This window comes from Anthonomus grandis, chromosome 1 (assembly GCF_022605725.1).
Source record: "Anthonomus grandis grandis chromosome 1, icAntGran1.3, whole genome shotgun sequence".
Lineage (NCBI taxonomy): Eukaryota > Metazoa > Arthropoda > Insecta > Coleoptera > Curculionidae > Anthonomus > Anthonomus grandis.
In genome coordinates, this window is record NC_065546.1 from 57,058,484 (window position 1) to 57,078,637 (window position 20,154).

Genomic DNA, 20,154 nt, shown 5'->3' on the forward strand with positions numbered 1-20,154 from the left:
ATATTTTCTTGTAGCGGGCTGACTAAGGAATTTCTAATACCCACCATATTACTGGCGCCATCCGAGGCAAAACCAATAAAGTTTGTCTTATAAGGTATGTTGTGTGATGTGAAAAAGTCCATAAACATCTGAAAAAGAGCTGCTCCTGTAGTTTCTGCTACCGGTATCAGATCCAAAAAATTATCTTCTGTTTTTTTTTTCAATTTCCATTCTAACCACTAAACACAAATGTTTGATGCACCAGTTATCTGTCGATTCGTCAGCAATTAAACTAAACTTATTATTTTTCATGAGCTCTATCAAATACGACTTTTGTGAAGATCCTGTTACTTTTTTAAGGACCCTAGTTATTTTGGTTCTACCTGCTTTCATTTTTTTTGCTATATCGAGATCGGTACACACAGCATTTAGGTAATCAATAAAATGTTCCATCAAGTTCATGGGTAGATTAGAAATTATTTTTAAATTCATAGATATATTTTGTTTAAGAAGCCACCTAACTAAATAAATATACCTAGCGACATAATGTTAGTCAACACTTTCCAGGCATACTTAGGTCCTTTCTTATTGGGTTCAACCCAGTAAAATCCAGGTGATTGGGCCCATTCTTTTTTAAACTGTTGTTTGTAAATCTTTTTTTTCTTAGCGACACTAGGGCAAGGCAAGCTTTGAGAAGTATCACTATCACTGCTAGTATCACCTACAACCATTTTTTAAAGTTTATTTCAATTAACAGAATATAAAACGAGTCAAAACTAAAATCCAGTCTACGTATAAACGGCGAAGTAAATCACTCAAAGATGTTTAGATGCATTCGGGGAATCCCCGTTCGGCCGCACTCAACCATGCCAACTTCGAGGTTGCATTTTATGATTATTGCATGATCCAACGATGCCAAATTGACAAATATTGGGATACATTTTTGTTTGTTAATGATTTTTTTTTGTTTATGGGTTTCTCGCTATATTTTTAATAGCAAGAAAGAGAACCATAAACAAAAATATAAAATTTATAAGAGTTTTTTTGGTATAGCAAAAAAAGCTAAAAAGCATGAGATATTTAGGCAAAATATTGAAAACATGAGATTTGTTTAAAAAACATGAGATCTCATGCAAAAAGTTGAGATCTGGGATCACTGAGGGGCCGCGCGGGTGGCGCTTATTATATAAAACTTCAAAAAGCCGTTAGCGACGTTGCCGCTGATTAAAATTATTTCAAATTGTGCTGAATTTACAGTTTTTATCTGTTGTAGAATTACAACAATAATAGTCGATCCAAAATTGGTCCTTGAGACACTGAGGAGAAAATCCTGACCAGTTTAGAGCATTTATTATCAATGCTGACCAACTGAAACCTGTCAACTAAATAAAATTCAATAAGAGCACATGAATTTCAATCAAAACCATAAAACTTTAAGATAGCTAAAAGAAGCTGATGATTAATTGTATCAAATGCCCTAATATCGTCAGTAACATTGGCAATGCCTTGAATATCATAGATATTTCGCTACGGACTGTAAATAATATTGAAACTTTGTAATATCGATGCTTTTAATATCTTTGGACTCGCCTTATTCTTATTTATAATAAATAAATTATAATTTTATAAATTTAAAATTGTCATTTTAGGTACACGACTCGTTTCGGGCCTTCAGATCTCAAAACCTCAACTTGAGTATTGTATTAGAAACAAAACCGTCCCCTAGTCCCAGCTCCAACAGTTGCCCGACCCTACTTTTATACGGAAGCACTTTAAGGTGGATCGAGAGTCTAAAACTAATTTTGTCCGGTAAATATCCGGAATTTCGCATTTTTTTTTTGTTTGTTTACTGATTGGCTTTTGTAGGCGTCACCAGACCGACGAAACGCGGTAAAATCTTCGATAACGTGCGATCGAAAAAACTACAATTGAGCCGACACTATAAGAAGATCAACCTGCTGGTGGGTCTGCACAAGTTCCAGGTTTGCTACTGGATGTCGTTCGCTATGCAACGCGGTTGCGAAATGTTCGGGGGCAGACTGTGCTCCAGTTCCGGTAAGATTGTTGTTCCATAGTATCAGTTTTAAGATGGTTTTTGTTTTATTGAGTTACCTATAGTAGTTGTTAAGATATTTTACTTTTAAGTTGGGTCGGGACGCATGTAGACCAAAACCCAGTTTGAGATAGCGAGTTTATTCAAAGGACGTTTTTCAGATATTTGGGTTTTAAGTGTGGTCTGACCTTCTATTGGAAATTTCTTAACAAAAACTGATGTTGCGCCAAAATTATCAGAGATAAAATAAGGTTACTACTGAATGTATGTACTGCAGTTTTTTGATTTGGGTTTCATGTTCGATCTAACCTCCAATTGCGCCCTGCTGTAGCGCCAAAACTATAAAAGAAATCAACTTCATTCAAATAACTCAATTTGAAACCAATTAATTTATCATACATTCCACTCCTCTGGTTTCATACATTGGCGAGATTCAATCATTTAAAATGAAATTTTTCCTTTAGAACATTCGTTAAACCTGGTGTCGATCGAAGATGGTCTAAAACACCGGGCGAAAGCCGAATGGTCGGTGGCTTACATGTGCTCGGAACTAACCAACGCGGAAATGTGGCTCAAGAGTGCGTTACAGGACGAATCCGAAATCGAAACCACACGCCCGCCCGTCGAGAAAACTTACTGTTTATCGGTGGCCAAAGTAAACAGAACTGTGATCAGAATATAATCTGTGATATAAAACGTGACATTTTTCAGGTGTCCTATGGTAGAGAGAACGTGTTCGACAGGAACAAGGACACGCCCATCCATAGGTTGGTGGTTTACGATCTGCGTGGAGCCTGGACGAAGAGTAACAGGAACGTCGCCTTCGCTTTGTTCGATACTTTTATGAAAACCACGGTGGGTGGGTTAAAAAATAACGTAGTTTAAGAGAAAATAAATAAGGGTAAAAAATTTAATTTTAGAGGACAAAGAAGAACTTGTCCACGGAAGCTTTAAAAGGATTCAGGAAGGATACGAATACCACCCCGATGAAACGGAGGAACGCTGATAACTCCGCCACGCCTCCAAATAATACAGTTCAGGTAGGCCAAATTATTGTTTTTTTATTATTAATTAATTTTTTTATTTTTTCTTTTCTTTCTCCATTTTTTTAAAGCTACATGTAATTTAATCATATCAGCTGTTTATCCCATGTACTTTTTTAATAGGCATACCTTCTGTAAAAATTTTCAGCAGCAGTTTTTTTAAACCTTTCTTAATAGGACATTTTCTAAAATGTTGATAATTCATAATTTTAATAATCGTGTTGTTTTTGAACAACTTCTGACACTTTTCCTATTCTCTGAAAAATGTTTGTTATAATAATAATAATAATAATAATAATATTAATAATAACGTTTATTAATTCCCAATACAATAATTAACAATTCAATATTTACATTGCTGTAAAAGAAATAATAATAATAATAATATAATTGTGCGGGATTAAATGGCCTAATTTTCAGGATCCAAACAATTAAGTAGGGGCTGTTGAAGCCACGAAGTAAACTATAAAAACGAAGAAATATATAAGAATCTATTTACAAAATTAAGAGGGAGAAAGAGAGAGAGAACACCATTTTATAAGTTCCAAACTCACCATTTTATAAGTTGGCTTAATAAGAGCTTTTTTCAGTAAGTCTGGAAATACTCCTTTTTCAAGCATTAAATTCAGTATGTGGGTTAGTGGCAGGGTTATTTTGTCTGCCACCTCCCTCAGAATAGACACAGGAATGTTATCATGTCCAACTGATTTCTTATTTTTTAGAGATTTTTTAGAGATTCTATTATTATAATGACTTCATTTTTTGTAACGGGTTCCATAAAGATACTACTTTGGTTAATTGGTATCTTTGAGAAATTTGTCGATCCCCCATCCTTAATATCAGGACATATATTAATAAAAAAATCGTTTAGAAAGGATAGAAATAAGAAGGGATAGAAATCTATAATAGCTTTTAAGATAATTTAGTTCGTTTTTAGAATATCCAGTCAAGCTCGTCGGTGGCAGACACCCTCTCACCCATAAGCAAAATCCAATCGGGCCACGCGGCCAATATGCTACAACAATTAATCGCCGAGGTGGACAACAATTCCATCGTCTATAGTGACGACTTATCGGCCGTCTCTAGGCAGCAACATCTGCAAGGGGTGCAGGCCTGTCAAGAGGACGACGTACTTCACAAAAACTGGCAAAGTAACTATTCCAGACTATAAGAATTTCCAAAAATCACTTAAAAATCATGTTATTAGTATCCCTAGTGAACGCCCAAGTGCTATTAAAAGGCTGTGAAACCAACGGTTACGTTATCCTAAGCGCTGCAAAAGCAGAAATCCTGCAAAGAGCGCACCGACCCGTGTGGAAGGATCGCACTTTAGTCTCTAAGACCACTTGGACGGGACTTCTGGAGTGTATGCAGTATTATGCCACAGTAAACGCTGGGGAAAATGACGAGAACGGTTTGTAATACTTTGTAAAGCCATAAAAATTCCCCAATCTATTTCTCAATAAACATTCTTATAGAAAACATCATGTGGTTGACCGTGGACAACATCCAAGAAAAAGAATCGGCGGAAATCTCCGAACCCTCCGAAGTGCCGAACATGGTGGGAAGCGGGGTGTCTGTAGGGGCGGTGGTCAGCGACACCGTAGGACCCAGTTCGTCCAGACAAGTCGGTAATTTGCCTTTTCACGTCCCGACTGATCACTAAATCTTGACTTTTAGCTGCAAAGGATCGTCTCCAGATGCAAATGCGAGTTCTTTTATGCCGGCTACGGGAACATCAGCGTCGATCCGGAGGGCGTGGGCGAAATCCCGCCTCCGCCCCAAGAAGACGTCAGCCCGTGGGACAGCAGACAGTCGGGGGTTGACGCATTCACTCTTATGCATTACGATTTGGAGGTGTGCACCAATTCGTTACAGGTAAGCCAGAATATATTGTTTTATGCTTAGAGCATTGAAAGGCTGGAATTAGCATTGCAGTTTCTTTATTTGCAACATCTCTGATGCCACGAGACTGGCTTTTGTGGAAATAAAAAAAAACACTTTATTATATTGTAACGAAATTCAGGAATATATTTTTATTGGTTACGTCAAAAACTGTAACCTAACTCGCGTTGACTGTCATCACGCGTACATAATAATAATAATAAATCGTCTTTATTTAATAAATCCTGCAAATTACAGTATTTGCCTGAACATGCGAAGATTAGCTAAAAGCATTAAACCTATCCAGTTTAAAAAAAAAACTAAAATTAATACTACTTTAAAGTAAAACATATGTTCCATCAGCTAAGTAACAATTAAATAAATTAACCAAGAACAACCAATCATTGCTGTTCCAAGAATAGACCTTTATACAAGGTGTCCAAAAAGGGTATCATCAGTGTGATGTTTGCATAAACCAAATACACCATATTTCTATGATCATTTATTTATGGCAACAGTCAATGGAAATTTATGAACCAAAAACAATGTTGTCTAAATGATATCCGTTGCGCTGTATGCACTCTTCAAATCGAGAACGAAGATTATTGATAACCCGTCCACACATTTCCCTTGATATTAATCTTATTTGCTCCAGGATATTTTGCTTTAATTGATTTGTATCAGCTGGATTATTCTCGTAGACCTTACTTTTGAGGTAACCCCATAAGAAATAATCAAGTGCCGACAGGTCCGGGCTCCTAGGAGGCCAGTTAATATTGCCTCTTCTTGAAATGACTTTATTAAGGAATAATTGTTGAACAGCTGCAATTGCCCGATTTGACGTATGGCATGTCGCACTATCCTGCTGAAACCAGATTTCAAAGGTAAAACCTTGAAACTGTCGGAGAGATAGTGCAAGAAAATCTTGTAACATTGCACAATAATACCGCTCGGTATTAACGGTTAAGTTCCGGTCCATTTTGATCTTAAAAAAAATACGGTCCAATTATGACCTCAGCAGACATAGCAGTCTGTACGACCACTTTGAGGCTATGCAGTGGACGTTCGTGTTTTCTGTGAGGGTTAACGTCAGACCACTACCTGCAATTTTGCTTATTTACGTGGCCATTTACATGAAAATTAGCCTCATCACTGAATAAAGTGTTTTGAAATCGACGAATCGATCCATCATTTCATTGACAAATTCTAACCGTGTATTGTAATCCCTCGGTTTTAATTCCTGCACTAACTGTATCTTATATGCATGCAGATGCAAGTCTTTGGTCAAAATGTTATGTAAAGATGATCTTTTGAGAGTAGTCGTCTGACTTCGCTTTCGTACAGATAAGGTTGGATTCTCTCTGACTGTTCGACGTACTCGTTCGATTATGAATTTTCACTGTGGATCCAGTAGCTTCAAACATTCTGATCTATTTTCTAATAACATCAGGGCTAGGTGATAATTGAATATCATGTAATTGGTAATGAGCGCGATATAGAGGGCGTGCTGTCACGATTGAATTATTGTTTTGGTAAAATGCACGTACACAAAAAGCGCGTTGCTCTCCGGTAAACGGCTCCATTGCAACTGAAACTGCTTGAACCCGTTTACATTTTGACTCCCACCGTAAGTGGCGGCCTGAGATTAAATGCACAAATAAAGTGCTGATACCCTATTTGGACACCTTATAGAATCTTCGATAACAATAAATGGTAAAATGAAAATTAGGCCTGAAACGATTAAATAGAATCACAGCTTGATAGGTGAAAGAATGTTCAAACATTGATGTAGTGCGACGTGGCATTAAAAGTATATTATACCTTATTATTACGACTATGGAACCTCAATTCTGTAAATCATCTTTTCACACAAAGACACAGGTGTGCGTGTTTTAAATAAGCGATACAAAAATACTAACAAATACAACTTAAATATATTCACAATTTTTAGCCAATTAAGTTGAAGTATAGCTTGAGATACATGGTCGTATTTCCTAAGCTATCTTGACATGGGTAATACGCAATTATACAATAATTAATGATAGACATAACCAAGGTTTCCGAAAGCTTTTTTCTTGTTTTGTAATTTAAAATACTTTTATTTGCATAAAGCATTCGCAAGCGTAAATAACATTTTTGTATTAACATATTGCAGTGATCCCTAAATCTGAAAGATGTGACAACAATGGATCATAGTACCACAGACGCCCTCTATCAGCTTACTAAAGAAATTACAAATTCTCTCGACGATAATAAAAAGTGTATTGGGGGATACCGTGCCCCATGACCGGCTTCTTGATATGTTGTCCAGGTCCAGCATGAGGAGCACGGTTTTAAATTTATTGAGAAACTATTTAACAATTAGACAACATTTTGAGTAATTCCCTGAAAGTGGAAATTGGGATTTTTCAAGGAATCGCACTGGGCCCATTATTCTTCATTTTGTATACTAATTTACTAACAAATCTAAAAATTGTGAACGGATTTGTAATATCTTATGCGGACGACACAGAAGTCATTTTTTCAGATAACACTTGGGATGAAGTAAGGGGAAGCACAATTATGGGCATTCGTAAAATAAAAAACTGGTTAGACACATTTAAGCTCTCCATCAACATATCTAAAACACATTATATTGCATTTTCTTTAACTGAAGCAAACCGCCCAACTTTTCATTCTTTAGATGTAGGTTACGATACTCAACATGAAGATGTAATTAAATAGGTCTCTTTTACTAAATATTTCGGTATTACAGTGGATATGCATTTAAAATGGAGCGAACATATTTTAAATCTAACTAAGAACATTCGAAAGCTAACACTTTATATCTTAAGGCTAATTTTATGCAAAAAATTATTAATACGTATATAAATCCTTGGAGGAGTCACTTATTAGATATGGTATTGTTGTATGGAGAGGTTTGTATCAAAAGTCTTTAAATTCCTTAAACGTAGTGCTGAACTATACAGATATAATCATTCAAACCTCGCCTATAGGAAATAGTCTATGAACGTAAGCGAGAGGGGACATATGGAGTCCGCATGAGACAGACAGAGGACACAATACATGCCGTTTCCAAATTAATACGTTTGGCAACACTGATATTTCTGCCGCACGGCTCTCCGCTCGTTCATCGAAAAACGAGACAATTCTTATCCCGCTGCACCGCCAATATGAGATTGCATTTTAAACGTTTAACGTTACTTTTATTCCTAGCTTCCTGCTTAATCAGCAGAGATTAAATTTAGAACCGCTTGCTATTTTCTTGTTAAAATGTGTTCTCTTGAGGAAAACAAGCAAATTATTAAGTGGTATTATGCCGGCAGTTCTGTCGATGAAATATCAGGTAGAATTACATTCACGTTCGAAAATCGGCCCATTCCCGTACGTAGCACAATTTTTGCAATTATCCATAGGTTTGAGACCTTTGAGTGCTTGCAAAATTGCAGGAAATGGTACGCAAATGAGCAACCACCTGTTGTTAGATCGCTAGGCGAAGAAACGGAGCTTCGAGAGGTTAATGTTTGTGTTATTGCTGAAATGAACTTTCCTTGCAATAGTAAAACCATTGCCAAATAAACGGGTATTGAGCCTTTAAGGGTTAGAAGAAGTTTAAAAAGAAATAAGTACAAGTGCCCTAAGTTGCTAAAAACCCAAGAAATTTTCCCACAGGACCATGAGAGATGGATGGAATTTTGCCATGAAGTATTGGAAAGGGCAAATCGGGACGAAATGTTTATTAGGAACCTTTTGTTTTCAGATGAGTCCTCTTTCTCTATTTGTGGTAAACATAATCCGTCCATTACAGTGGGTTATTCGAGGAAAAATAAGCACATAAGCATACCAACACGTACACAATACACTCAAAAGGTTAATGTATGGGCTGGCATTTTAGGTGATTCAATTATAGGCCCTTTTTTTATCGATGGAAACCTTAATGCCAACAAATACCTTTTGAGGGATGAAGTTCTTCCTGCTGTTCGAGAGCTCAATATCAATTTAGAACAAGTTTGCTTTCAACAGGATGGTTGTCCCGCTCATAACGCATTAGTGGTACGTCAATTTTTCGAAACATCTTTCCCTGATCGAACAATCAGTGGAAACGGTAATATTAAATGGCCCGCCAGAAGCCCCGATTTAGCCCCCAATGATTTTTTTCCTAAAAGAACAAATTTAAAGGCACGAAAATGAACGGGCTACTAAGAGCTTTGTGTTAAAATTAGGCAAGCATTTAATAGTATCTCCATTGAAATGTTGTCGAACACGAGAAGGTCGTTTTATGATCAATTGACGTACTGCACTGCTAAACAGGGTGGCTTTTTTGAACCTGACATAAGATAATTTTAATTTAGTATTATCAAATTAACTTATTTTTTTGCTTTATTTTGAATTAATTTCCTGTCCAATATTTAGTTAATTTATGTTTACAACATTATTGCAGTCGGTTTTTAGTTTATTTTTTGCTGTTAGGACAGGCGGCAGCAAAGACTCAAACGAAACAATTTTTTTTTTTAATTTGCTACAGAGCAGTGCATCCCCGCTTAAACGCCTTAAGAATATTGAAACATAGAGAAAATTAATAAAAGGCTCTTATATATATACCTCTTATTTTCTCTATGTACTGAAAGGTTTCGGTTTCGGGCTTCGGCGGGGTCCGCTGCGTCGACTATTATGTCACAACGTTGCCAGACCTACCGCGATATATAATTCCTATAGGCGAAGTTAGAATGATCATATCTGTATATCGGAAGTTGTGTTTGAAAAAAATAAGCTCTACTCAATAAATCTGTTATACTCCAGCGATATTTTTGATGTTCGATTAATCTATGTGTTAGAGGTATGCTGCTTTATTAAAAAAAAATAACCAAAAAAACAACGATGTAATGCATTCTTATAATACCAGAAATTGCTCAAACACTTAGTTACTCAAAAAATTCAAAAACAAGAGATCTTTCAACTATCTTAGCACCAAAAATTTTTAATTTAATTCCAAACAAACAGCATCAAGAGTGTTCATAGGTTCAAAGCAAATAAAAAATTATGTAACAACTTTATTATCAAAAATAGAACAAAACTTAAAGAACTGTTCATCTAGGTTAGATTTTTGTGAAAGTGAATTAGGGCTGGGGGTAGGATCATGTGTATTCATTTGTATGTTTTGTTATTGTGTTTTTTTGTTGTTGTAAGGGTTAGTGTATATTTTATTAATTTTTTATTTCGTAAAAACAATTAGGAGCACATGCAGATATTCGGTTATCTAGGTGCATAATTCGTAATTTTGTATGTCTAACAATTAAAAACTGAAAGAAATGTCACGAAACGCGTCCTTCTTAAAGCCCCATGAAACAATTTAGAATTTTGCTCATTGTTTTTGTCGAAAGAGAGCAATAATCTGAAGAGAATATTGACAGTCAAAGCAAGCAAGTACACAAAGTCTAGAAAATGTAAAATATAGGGATTTTCAATATGAACTACTTAAAAACTAGACACTATAGAAGCAAATATTAAGCTAACGGAAGTAGAACCCCTAAATAAACCCTACTAATCAAATTTTACCTACAAAATACGAATAAAATAGTACAAAAACTAGGAAAATAATTTACGTATTTAGCGACAAACGCAAAACAATACCCCCTTCAATAAAATATGAATCAGTTTTTTTTTAATAAAATATGATAAGATATTTTATAAAGAAGTTGGTTTGATTTTATTGGATAATACAACCTTGAATCTACAATACGCCTTTAATTAATTTATCTATGTCTATAAAAATTTGAGATTTGAACAATTATCCCCAGTACGCCATGTTGCTGGACATCATCAACAACCTCCTACTCTACGTGGAACCACACCGAAAAGAGGCATTAGAAAAATTAGCCAGAATGCGATTCCAGCTGCAGCTTCACACGTTCGACGATCAACGCAAACCGATTCAAGAGCAACAAACGGTCGTGAGAAACAGCATGAATAAGCTGCGGAGACTGGAGAAGGACACCTATATGATTAATAAGGCATTGGAAGAGGATCCGGACGATAAAGAGTTAAGGATGGAACTAGAGAGACTGGAAAGGCTGGTGAGTCATTTTTTAAAGTTGAGCTTATACGTTGGTACAAAAAATTCTTAAGCCTCCAGACCAGGCTCTTTAGATAAAGCAAAATATATAATATATATTCAGCAGATAATACATTCATACATTATAACATTACAAAATAACAACTGCTTAACCGCTAAGAATACCCAATGCACAATGGTATTTTAAACATACTGTGTGTGCATTTCCTGTCTATCCAAATTAATTAATTAAAATAAAAACCATTTTTAAGAAAATAATATATAAGCAAAAGTGATTCAAAAAATAAAATAGAATTAAATTAAATTAGGGGAATGAAAGGGAAAAAAAAACAAGAAGAAAAATAAACAGTACTATGTGTATCATACTAACCAAGTGCCGTTATCATCTGATACCCAGTCGTGGATTCTACCTTTAATGTTGTTATAGGGTTTATTACTGAGTTCTACGGGAATTGATTATAAATTTTTGCTGAGGTATATGTTAAAGTTTTTTGACATTTAGTTTTTGTGGTCTTTGGGATAGTTACATTTTTATTTAAAGCTTGTCCAGTGTTCTGATTGTGAGATATGAAATGCAAGTAGTGTGGATTCTTACACAGAAGCCTAACCACTGCTTTCAAGTAAATTTGTTTTACTTGCAACAATCTAGCTTCTCTAAATAAAATATCCGAGGAATACAATTTTGGTTTGTTAAACATTACCTTCAGAACATATTTTTGGGTAATCATAAGAGGTTTCAGGATAGTCTTACTTGTTCCGCCCTATGCTGTTATGCAATAGTTTATAATTGATTCAACCAGAGCTTGATAAATGGTCGTAAGGGTCTTTTTTTGCATAAATTGTCTTAATTGACGAAATTTATAAATAAGTTTCCGAACTCGAGTGGAAATATACTCAACCTGGTGTTACCACTTTAGATTTTCATCCAAAATAACACCTAAATATTTAACCTTGGTCTGCCTTTTTATTTACTGGGTGCAAGAACAGTTATGTCACAGTCGTTTTCGTGTAATGTGATCTCTTTTAAAGTGCTAGATGTTCTTGAATCTACAGAAAAGCATAAAAAGCTTGACTTTTCTGAGTTTAGTGTTAAATAATTTAAACCAAGCCAAGTTTTGAGTTTTTTTATGGAAGACTTCGCAACAGTCTTTATATCCTTCCAAGACTTTTCCTTAATCATTATTGCGGTATCATCGGCAAAACACATCATGCCAACATTAGGTAACAACTGCAACAACTCATAACCATAATATATAGAGAACAATACCGGTCCAAGGACAGTTCCCTGTGGCACCCCATATTCTACCAACCTAGGCAAACTGACACATCCATTTATTTTGGTGCTTTGTGTTCTTTGGTTAATGTAACTTTCAAACAGGCTGTAAGGGATCCCTCGAATTCCAATATCTTCCAGTTTTTTTAGCAGAATATCATGTGTCACAGTGTCGAACGCTTTGCTGATGTCCAGAAATATTGCCATGCACCTCTCGTCACAGTCCAAGCACTTTCTGTATTAGCTGCATTAGTCTTAAGAGTGCTTATTAATTGAATTAATTTATTTTCCGTTATGGGTTTAAGATGCATAGAGTTTCCACTTGGATTATTTTTTGGTTTAAGCTGGCCTGTCTTGGATTTTTAATTTTACCCGCCATAATTTTTCCAATTGTGCTGAAATAGGAATTAAAAGCTCATCGGAATTTCACCACCGCATCTGTTGTCAATTTTCAGCTGCATATTCGCAGATCGATCTTGTTCTCTCGTTTGTTGCTTCTTTGACCATCTTCCAGATCTGTTTTATGTTATGTTTATTTTCCGCGAGTTTGTTAGAGAAATACTTATTTTTTGTAATGTAAATTAATCTTGACAGGTTATTACGCTAGTCTTTAAAGGTTTTATTAGTTTCATTAGTCTTAAGTATAGCACTTTTCTTTTTTAATTTGTCACTCGTTCTAATAGATTTAATTATACCGAGAGTAATCCAGGGTTTTAATTTACGATTTTTACATTTAATATATGAGTTGCTGCTGGCGTTTTCGAAAATTATTTTAATTGATGTTACGAAATTAGTAGCACATTTATCAGAATCATTGGAATTAAATATTTGTTCCCACGTTTCATTCTCCAAAGCCCTTTCTACTTGATCATAGTCGATTTTTTCATACTTGTATTTTTACCACATTATAGATTCTCTTTGTAATTTTACACTAAATTGTATATAATTTTAAAACCATTCTGATGCATAATATTTAAATAATTCACCACATCTGTATCATGCAAATTCAAAATATTGAAGTTATGTCTCCTATAAAAATTTCTAGTTTTTGACTCGTGATTTTTCCAGAATAGAGTGAGTTTAAGTCCTGCAAAAAGTCTTTATGTGTTAGTATTCTTAGAGATTTATTACTACATTAATGATGCTATATTCTTGCAGTAAATCGTTTTTGACGTATATAATAAACGCATGGCTCTGATTTATTTGACTTTCCTTGTAAATTATATTGTAACCATTAATGTTAAAGTTTTCTAAAGATTTTATTTTATTTGTTTCTGAAATTGCAATGAGATCAAAGATCATGTTTCCCGTAGATAAAAATATTAGCAAGTTATCAAAATTTTTGTTCAAGCTACATATATTAACATGTACGAGTTTTAGATCACTTGGTAAGTATTCAACATTTACAAGACCGCGACAATAACTACAATTACAATTCCGATATTCATCCAAAAAGCCACTAGGATCCATAAAAATTAGCAAACAGTTATGTTTTTACATGTATGTATTTGCTTTCAGATTACATTAACCTAGCATTAAGTTTTCTACCTGAGAAATTGAGGTAATTCTTATGGTCTCCGAGGAATCTGTTTTCCTACAATAAATCTTACAATACTTACACCATATATATTTATAGTTTAAATTCTTAAGTTCTCTTGCCTTAGTAAATAGAATTCTAACATCCCTTGATAGATCTTCGTTTATATAAATGCTTCTTATAGGGCCTTCTAGTCCAATGGTTGAAGAGTTTACATCTCTTAACATTTTCCTCTTTTCAATAGCTAGCTCTCTCAGTTTTGAAGATTTATATGTGACAAGGGTTGTTTTGTTAGGTGATTGACTTGGAATGGTTTTTATCTCCTGGTAGTCGTTTTCTGTGGTATCAACACCTATTGCAGTTAGCACACAGTTTTTTAACACCATTTTTAAGCGTTTCATTATCACCATTGAGCCCCACTATCATTTCATCACAATCAATTTATTTCGAAACTCCATAGACTCCTCTATTGAATTAATTCTCTTAGTTATAATGCATCCAAGACCTCGAAATTGGAAATATCCTTACTTTTTCTCTGATCTATGTTTGTACTTAGCACACTTCCATCACTATTGCAGTTTTTACAATACCACACAAACTCCTTTGACTTGTTCCTTACTTCCTCTTTAGTTAATGATGTACAGGAGAGGTGAAACCATTTTCCGTTACATATCACACTATAGTTGGTTTTTCCTGTTCTATTATATCTATCCTACAGAGTTACTAGTAGCAAAATTTGATTTCTGCTAAACACATCACAATGGCAACTTATCGCTACGATGCCTAGCGCCTTGACCATTGGTTTTTCGATGTAAAGCAGACGGTCCAAAGTCCAATTTTATCAACGAGGAATTCAAAACTGGTCTTATTTAGCCAAAAATAGAAACTTTCTGACTCACTAGTAATTTGCTGGGCCTTTTATTTCCAATTTCAGAAGTTGGTATAAAAGGCCAAAATTTTCACAAACTTTATAAAATTTACAGGAGTACTTACTAAACAATTTCTTTACGTTGGGTCATAATATACAGTTTAGTCTATAGGAGCGGCAAATGATAATTTTGTTATTTCGCAACTCTGAGTAGTTAGCTGTGAATTGTTTTATTAAATAATATAAGTATTATGCCATTTAGTAACTATGGAGCAGTAGTACTACAAAAATAATAACTGTATATGGCCTTAAACTCAACACGTTATTTCTAGACGAGGAAATATTGACTTGCCTGCAAGGTCGTCAGATCTAACGGCTTGCGAAAACGTTCCTCATTGTTAAACCGTAAGACCGTTCAGGAACATTATCTTTCATTTGTTGCATAGGATTATGGAGAATTTCCAATAAAGGTTTCATGAGTGTAGCGAGAGAAGGGAGGGCCATTTAAGTGGAATTATTTTTAAGAAATTAAAATGGGATATTTTTAGCTTTTTATTGTCATACTGTAATTTGTAGTCATCAAAACTGAAAACTTTCCGCTCACGACCCCTTTGTATTATAATATGACTTACGCAGATAAAAATTGAATTTAGATGTACGACTGTAAAATGAACTTGAACGCCCAAAGTGAGGAGCTGGACATGATGATTTCGTGCTACAAAGAGACTCAGCTACTGGCCAGCGCGAGAATGGCCACCACGCGTAGCGACAAACCGTTGACGGCGGTCAGGGCTAATGAGATTTGCTTTAAGCACGCGCAGTGGCGACTGACTGAAGCCGACGGACAAATTGGGATCGCCGATCTGGTTCTGAGCAATTTTTTGTTAGTTTTATCTCAGTTGCATCTTGTTAAGGCGCAATTATATCGCGTTTATTCTCAGGTACACAAAAAATTCGAAATCAGACGATTCCGTGGAGCATTTACTCGAGTTGGGCTACCTAAGAATGACCAATTTACTCCCTAACGAGATTTATAAAGAGATTTTGTGCCCAACAGAGATCCAGTATGACATGCCTATTGAACATAAGGTTTGTCCACATTGAGGTGCCCTTACTAATTAATAATTATTGTGCTGGTTTTTAGAAAGTGTTGCGGATATTTTGCAGGGAAAAGCCGCCGGTTGGGGGAATATCCCTTAAGGAACATTTCGAAATAAACTTGGTCCCTTTAACCATCGGTTTGACCAAGAAGTTTTACAACACCATGATGAAATTCTGTTTTCCCGAGCGCGATACGGAAACGGCCGAGTATAACGATCGGGCCAGCGAAGATGGGGATTCCGATAGCAAGAAAAAAGGAAAATCTAAAAAGAGTAGAGACTCGAATTTCTACGTGCATATCGACGACGTGGATAAAATGAAAGAAAGGGCCGAAAAGAACAAACTGTTTGTTTTTATTAAAATCCCCGAAGTTCCCGTGAAAGTGAGCTATAAGGGAACGAAAGAGAAAAACCTGGAGGACCTTAGGGACGTGTCTATCGTGATTCCCACACTGGAATACCACAATATGACTTGGACCTGGCTGGATTTGCTTATTGCCATTAGGAATGATACCAAGAAGGTCATTTTGTCACAGGTAACTTGACTTATTACTATTAAATGGGCGCCTCCTGGACTCTTTTTCTAGGCTATAAAGCAAAAATTACAAATTAAGCGTAACACTGGCAACTCCGAAGATAGTTCTACTCCGCAGGAGGAGGATAAAGCTAAAATGTTACTGGGATCCAGACATGTAAGCAAAAGTATTTCCTATTATTTTAATGAATTTTGCCTATTTTTTTCGCTAATTGCAGCATAAATTAAGGAATTTTGCGGAGAAGGTAAAACTAACAACTAACACACTAACACGTTCTCAAAGTACTGATCAAATTCAAGTATGTTTTACCACAAATCACGGTACTTTAGGTTCAAACGTTTTTAATGTTTGTTTTTTTTTTACTTTTAGGCACCAGAAAACAGAAGTATTAGAAAAGGGGTGTCTGATGTATTTAAACTGGGCAAATAGTGAGAGCAGTTCGTAATTTATTGTTTTTTATTCGTTTCTTAGGTTAATTATTGAATAAATTTACCATATTTTATTATTAAATAAAATCTATTCCTGTTGTTTTTTTACTGTTTTTTTTTGTTATCACATCATATTTCCGATAATTATTTGTTAAAAAAAATTCAAATTAACTTAGACTTCTCATCAATCAACCGTCGTTCATAAGAAAATAGTCGCGGCGTTGTCGTTTCACTATGATGTTTTCTCCAAAAATGTTTAATCTTGAAGCCAGACAGCATCCCTCTACTTTATTGTAGTGTCGCGTCAATTATTGCAGGTATGGCAGTTGCAGTGTTGCCAGATCTGGTGATTTTTAGGTTTCTCTGGTGACTGGTGCAAAACTTTTCCTAAAATCTTAAATCTGGTGATTTTCCAACCAAGTTTCCTTGATCGTATTTAACAAAATCGTAGTTATATATTTAATTACAAGAATTATTTTTATTTTAGAGCGAATTTGCCCATTGGCCATTCCTATTATTGTATTTAATACATCACTAAGGTAATCTTAATATAACCGGGGATTCCCGGGATTCGCAAACGCTGTACTATGCATTATGCAAACGCTGTTCATGGCTTAGCTTAGCAGGTCGCGTCTCCTCTCTTGTCTCTCGTACTCTCATTATTATAGCTGCAATTTTTGCATCGCGTTGTCTGTCTTGTGTTAAAATAATTCAACATTGCACGTGTTATACAAGAAGGTATGTAATTTTAAAAAATATATTTATGATTTTTGGCTATTTATTGAATTCTGTAATATTATATAGGTAGATATTAATTAGCAGTTTATAAAAATTAATGTGCAAATTTTAATTTATTATTGAGCTATACGGAGTCATTTACTTTATAATAAATCTTTTAAGGTGTCAAGATAAGAAAATTTTTGAAATGTCAGGAAAAAAAATCTCCATCTGACGTTCCTCAACCGTCGACTAGCCAGTCATCAGGTCAAACAGAACAGAAGCAAGACGAAATACGTTGTAAGAAAAATTCTGACGACTCAGATTCGGATTGTGACGTTGTTTCCATCGTGCTAAAAAGAAGCAATATGCCCACAAATACAATGTATCATGGGAGGAAATGAACGAATTCAAATCTTGGATTTGTAGTAGTAATAAGGGTGACATATTTTTCTTGTAAGGTTTGTGATAAACATTTTATCGGCGGGATAGCGGCAGTAAAAAAAACCTGCAAATTCGAAAAAACATATGACAAATATGTCTGCTTTAAAAAAACAACATGTACTTTCATCCACATCTTTTCAGCTTTCTGATAGTAGAGTTGTTAAAGAAAATGAAATTCGAATTGCAAGTTTTATTGCGGAGCATAATATTCCAATAATGGTATCAGATCATTTAGTAGAACTTATTAAGACCATCTGCAATTTCAAAATGAATAATACGCAAATTTCGAAAATGTCATGCGGAAGAACGAAATGTACTGCTATTATAAACAATGTAACGGGCAAAAGCAGTTTTGACATTTTGGTAGAAAAGCTTAGATGTAACAAATTTTCTTTATTGGTGGATGAATCTACTGATAAATCCGCTATTAAAAACTTGGCAATGGTAGTACGTTTCAACGAATATTTTACTATAAAAGATGAATTTCTATCACTTGTTCCTGTTAAAAATGCAACTGCCGAGGGTTTGTATAATGTTATAGTAGATTTTTTCAATGAACATGTTATTCCTTACAAACAGAATTTAGTCGGTTTCGCGGCAGATGGCGCAAATGCAATGATGGGCAGAAATCATTCTCTTAAAACTCTACTAATAAAAGATATTCCGAATTTATTTGTAATTAAGTGTGTTTGCCATTCTTTTGCTTTGTGTGCGTCATTGCCTGCGAAAAAATACGAAATTCCGTAGAGAAACTTGTAAGGAACATTTTTTCGTTCTTGCATTATAGGTATAAAAGGCAACAAGAATTTCAAGAATTTCAAAAATGTCTTACTATTAAGCCACATCATAAGCTCTTGCAACCCTCTCAAACAAGGTGGTTGTCATTAAATGCTGTGGCTGTAAGAGTTATTGAGCAATTTGACGCTCTAAAGCTGTATTTTAGAATAGAAGCATTTGAATCTCAATCTTTGGGAGCAAGTGAGATCCATACAGCCCTTTCTGATCCCACGGCGAAATTATACTAATTTTTTCTGGGAATATATTTTGCTAACGTTTACTAACTTAAATTTAGAGTTTCAAGCTGAAACCCCAAAAATTCATTTACTATATGAGAAAATAACTACCCAATATCAACACAACAAAACACTGAAGTATCCAAACTACAGTATAGAAATCCGGAAAATTTCTTGCCTTTAGAATCTATTTATTTAGGACCCAAAATAGTTATCGCATTTCAACAAAATGAGATAAGTAATGAGGAAAAAACAACATTTTTGATCAAATGCCTGGATTTTTAGGTTAAAGCAGCTCATCAAATTTACCAGAGATTCCCGTTTAATAGTAGAGAAATGAACATTCTTAAACAGATTTAATTTTTGAATCCATTAAATATTCCAAACGTGGATAGTATAGCGTCTGCTGCTATTAATTTTCCAAATGTGGTAAATGACATAAATAGTTTGGATAGAGAGTTTCGATTATTAAAAAATAGTTCCATTGACTTCACAATAGATTATTTAGATTTATGGAAAAAAATATGTTTATTAAAAAAAGGCGATGATACCTACGAATATCCGGAATTGTCCAAATTTGTTAAAATATTGCTTACTTTACCTCATAGCAGCGCGTGCGTCGAAAGGGTATTTAGTACTATCAATCTTAATAAAACAAAATTGAGAAACAAATTAGGAGAAGTAACCATAAGTGGTATTTTACATACTAAAAGACTGATTGATAAAACTCTTATGATTATAACATACCAAAAATTGTTACATCAAAACGTAATGATAATATGTATACCTAAATAAAATATATCTTTATATACATTTGAATATCTTGTTGGCCTGTTTTCAATGTTTTTTTTTAATAGAATATTATTTTTTGTAATATTTTTGAGGGAAAAAGAACCTTGCATATTGTACTAAATAATAAATAAATAGAAACAAAATACTTAAAGTAGTTTTTTTATTTATTTATTTTCGAGTAAAGCGTTTCACTTATATAATAATAATATGTACCACTGAATCATCTTTAAAAAAAGCGACAAATAATTTAAAACATCTTAAAAACAATTATTACTGATTGAATAAAATCTGGTGAAAAATAATGTAAATCTGGCAACTTTTTTGGCTCCGACCTGGTGATTTTTTATTTTTTGACCTGGCAACACTGGGCAGTTGTTAACTTGTATTTACGATATGTATTGATTGCATTTAAGA

The 20,154-nt window shown here is 34.5% G+C and overlaps 1 protein-coding gene across 3 annotated transcripts in view; it reads left to right on the forward strand.

Moving 5' to 3' along the window:
- Positions 1-16,877, forward strand: part of LOC126744119 (protein KIAA0100) — a 41,941-nt gene extending 25,064 nt beyond the window's left edge. Inside the window, exons 19-34 of one of the 3 annotated variants that reach the window (XM_050451503.1) lie at positions 1,629-1,788; positions 1,846-2,034; positions 2,497-2,687; positions 2,744-2,887; positions 2,953-3,072; positions 4,013-4,226; positions 4,283-4,489; positions 4,554-4,702; positions 4,756-4,953; positions 10,758-11,033; positions 15,364-15,593; positions 15,652-15,799; positions 15,855-16,346; positions 16,398-16,502; positions 16,564-16,644; positions 16,716-16,877. In XM_050451503.1, the coding sequence (XP_050307460.1) occupies positions 1,629-1,788; positions 1,846-2,034; positions 2,497-2,687; positions 2,744-2,887; positions 2,953-3,072; positions 4,013-4,226; positions 4,283-4,489; positions 4,554-4,702; positions 4,756-4,953; positions 10,758-11,033; positions 15,364-15,593; positions 15,652-15,799; positions 15,855-16,346; positions 16,398-16,502; positions 16,564-16,644; positions 16,716-16,775 (2,964 nt within the window). In that variant the 3' untranslated portion in view covers positions 16,776-16,877. The remainder of the gene's footprint in view (positions 1-1,628; positions 1,789-1,845; positions 2,035-2,496; positions 2,688-2,743; positions 2,888-2,952; positions 3,073-4,012; positions 4,227-4,282; positions 4,490-4,553; positions 4,703-4,755; positions 4,954-10,757; positions 11,034-15,363; positions 15,594-15,651; positions 15,800-15,854; positions 16,347-16,397; positions 16,503-16,563; positions 16,645-16,715) is intronic. The other 2 variants (XM_050451564.1, XM_050451635.1) reach the window with 2 other exon arrangements.
- The last annotated feature ends 3,277 nt before the right edge of the window (positions 16,878-20,154 follow it).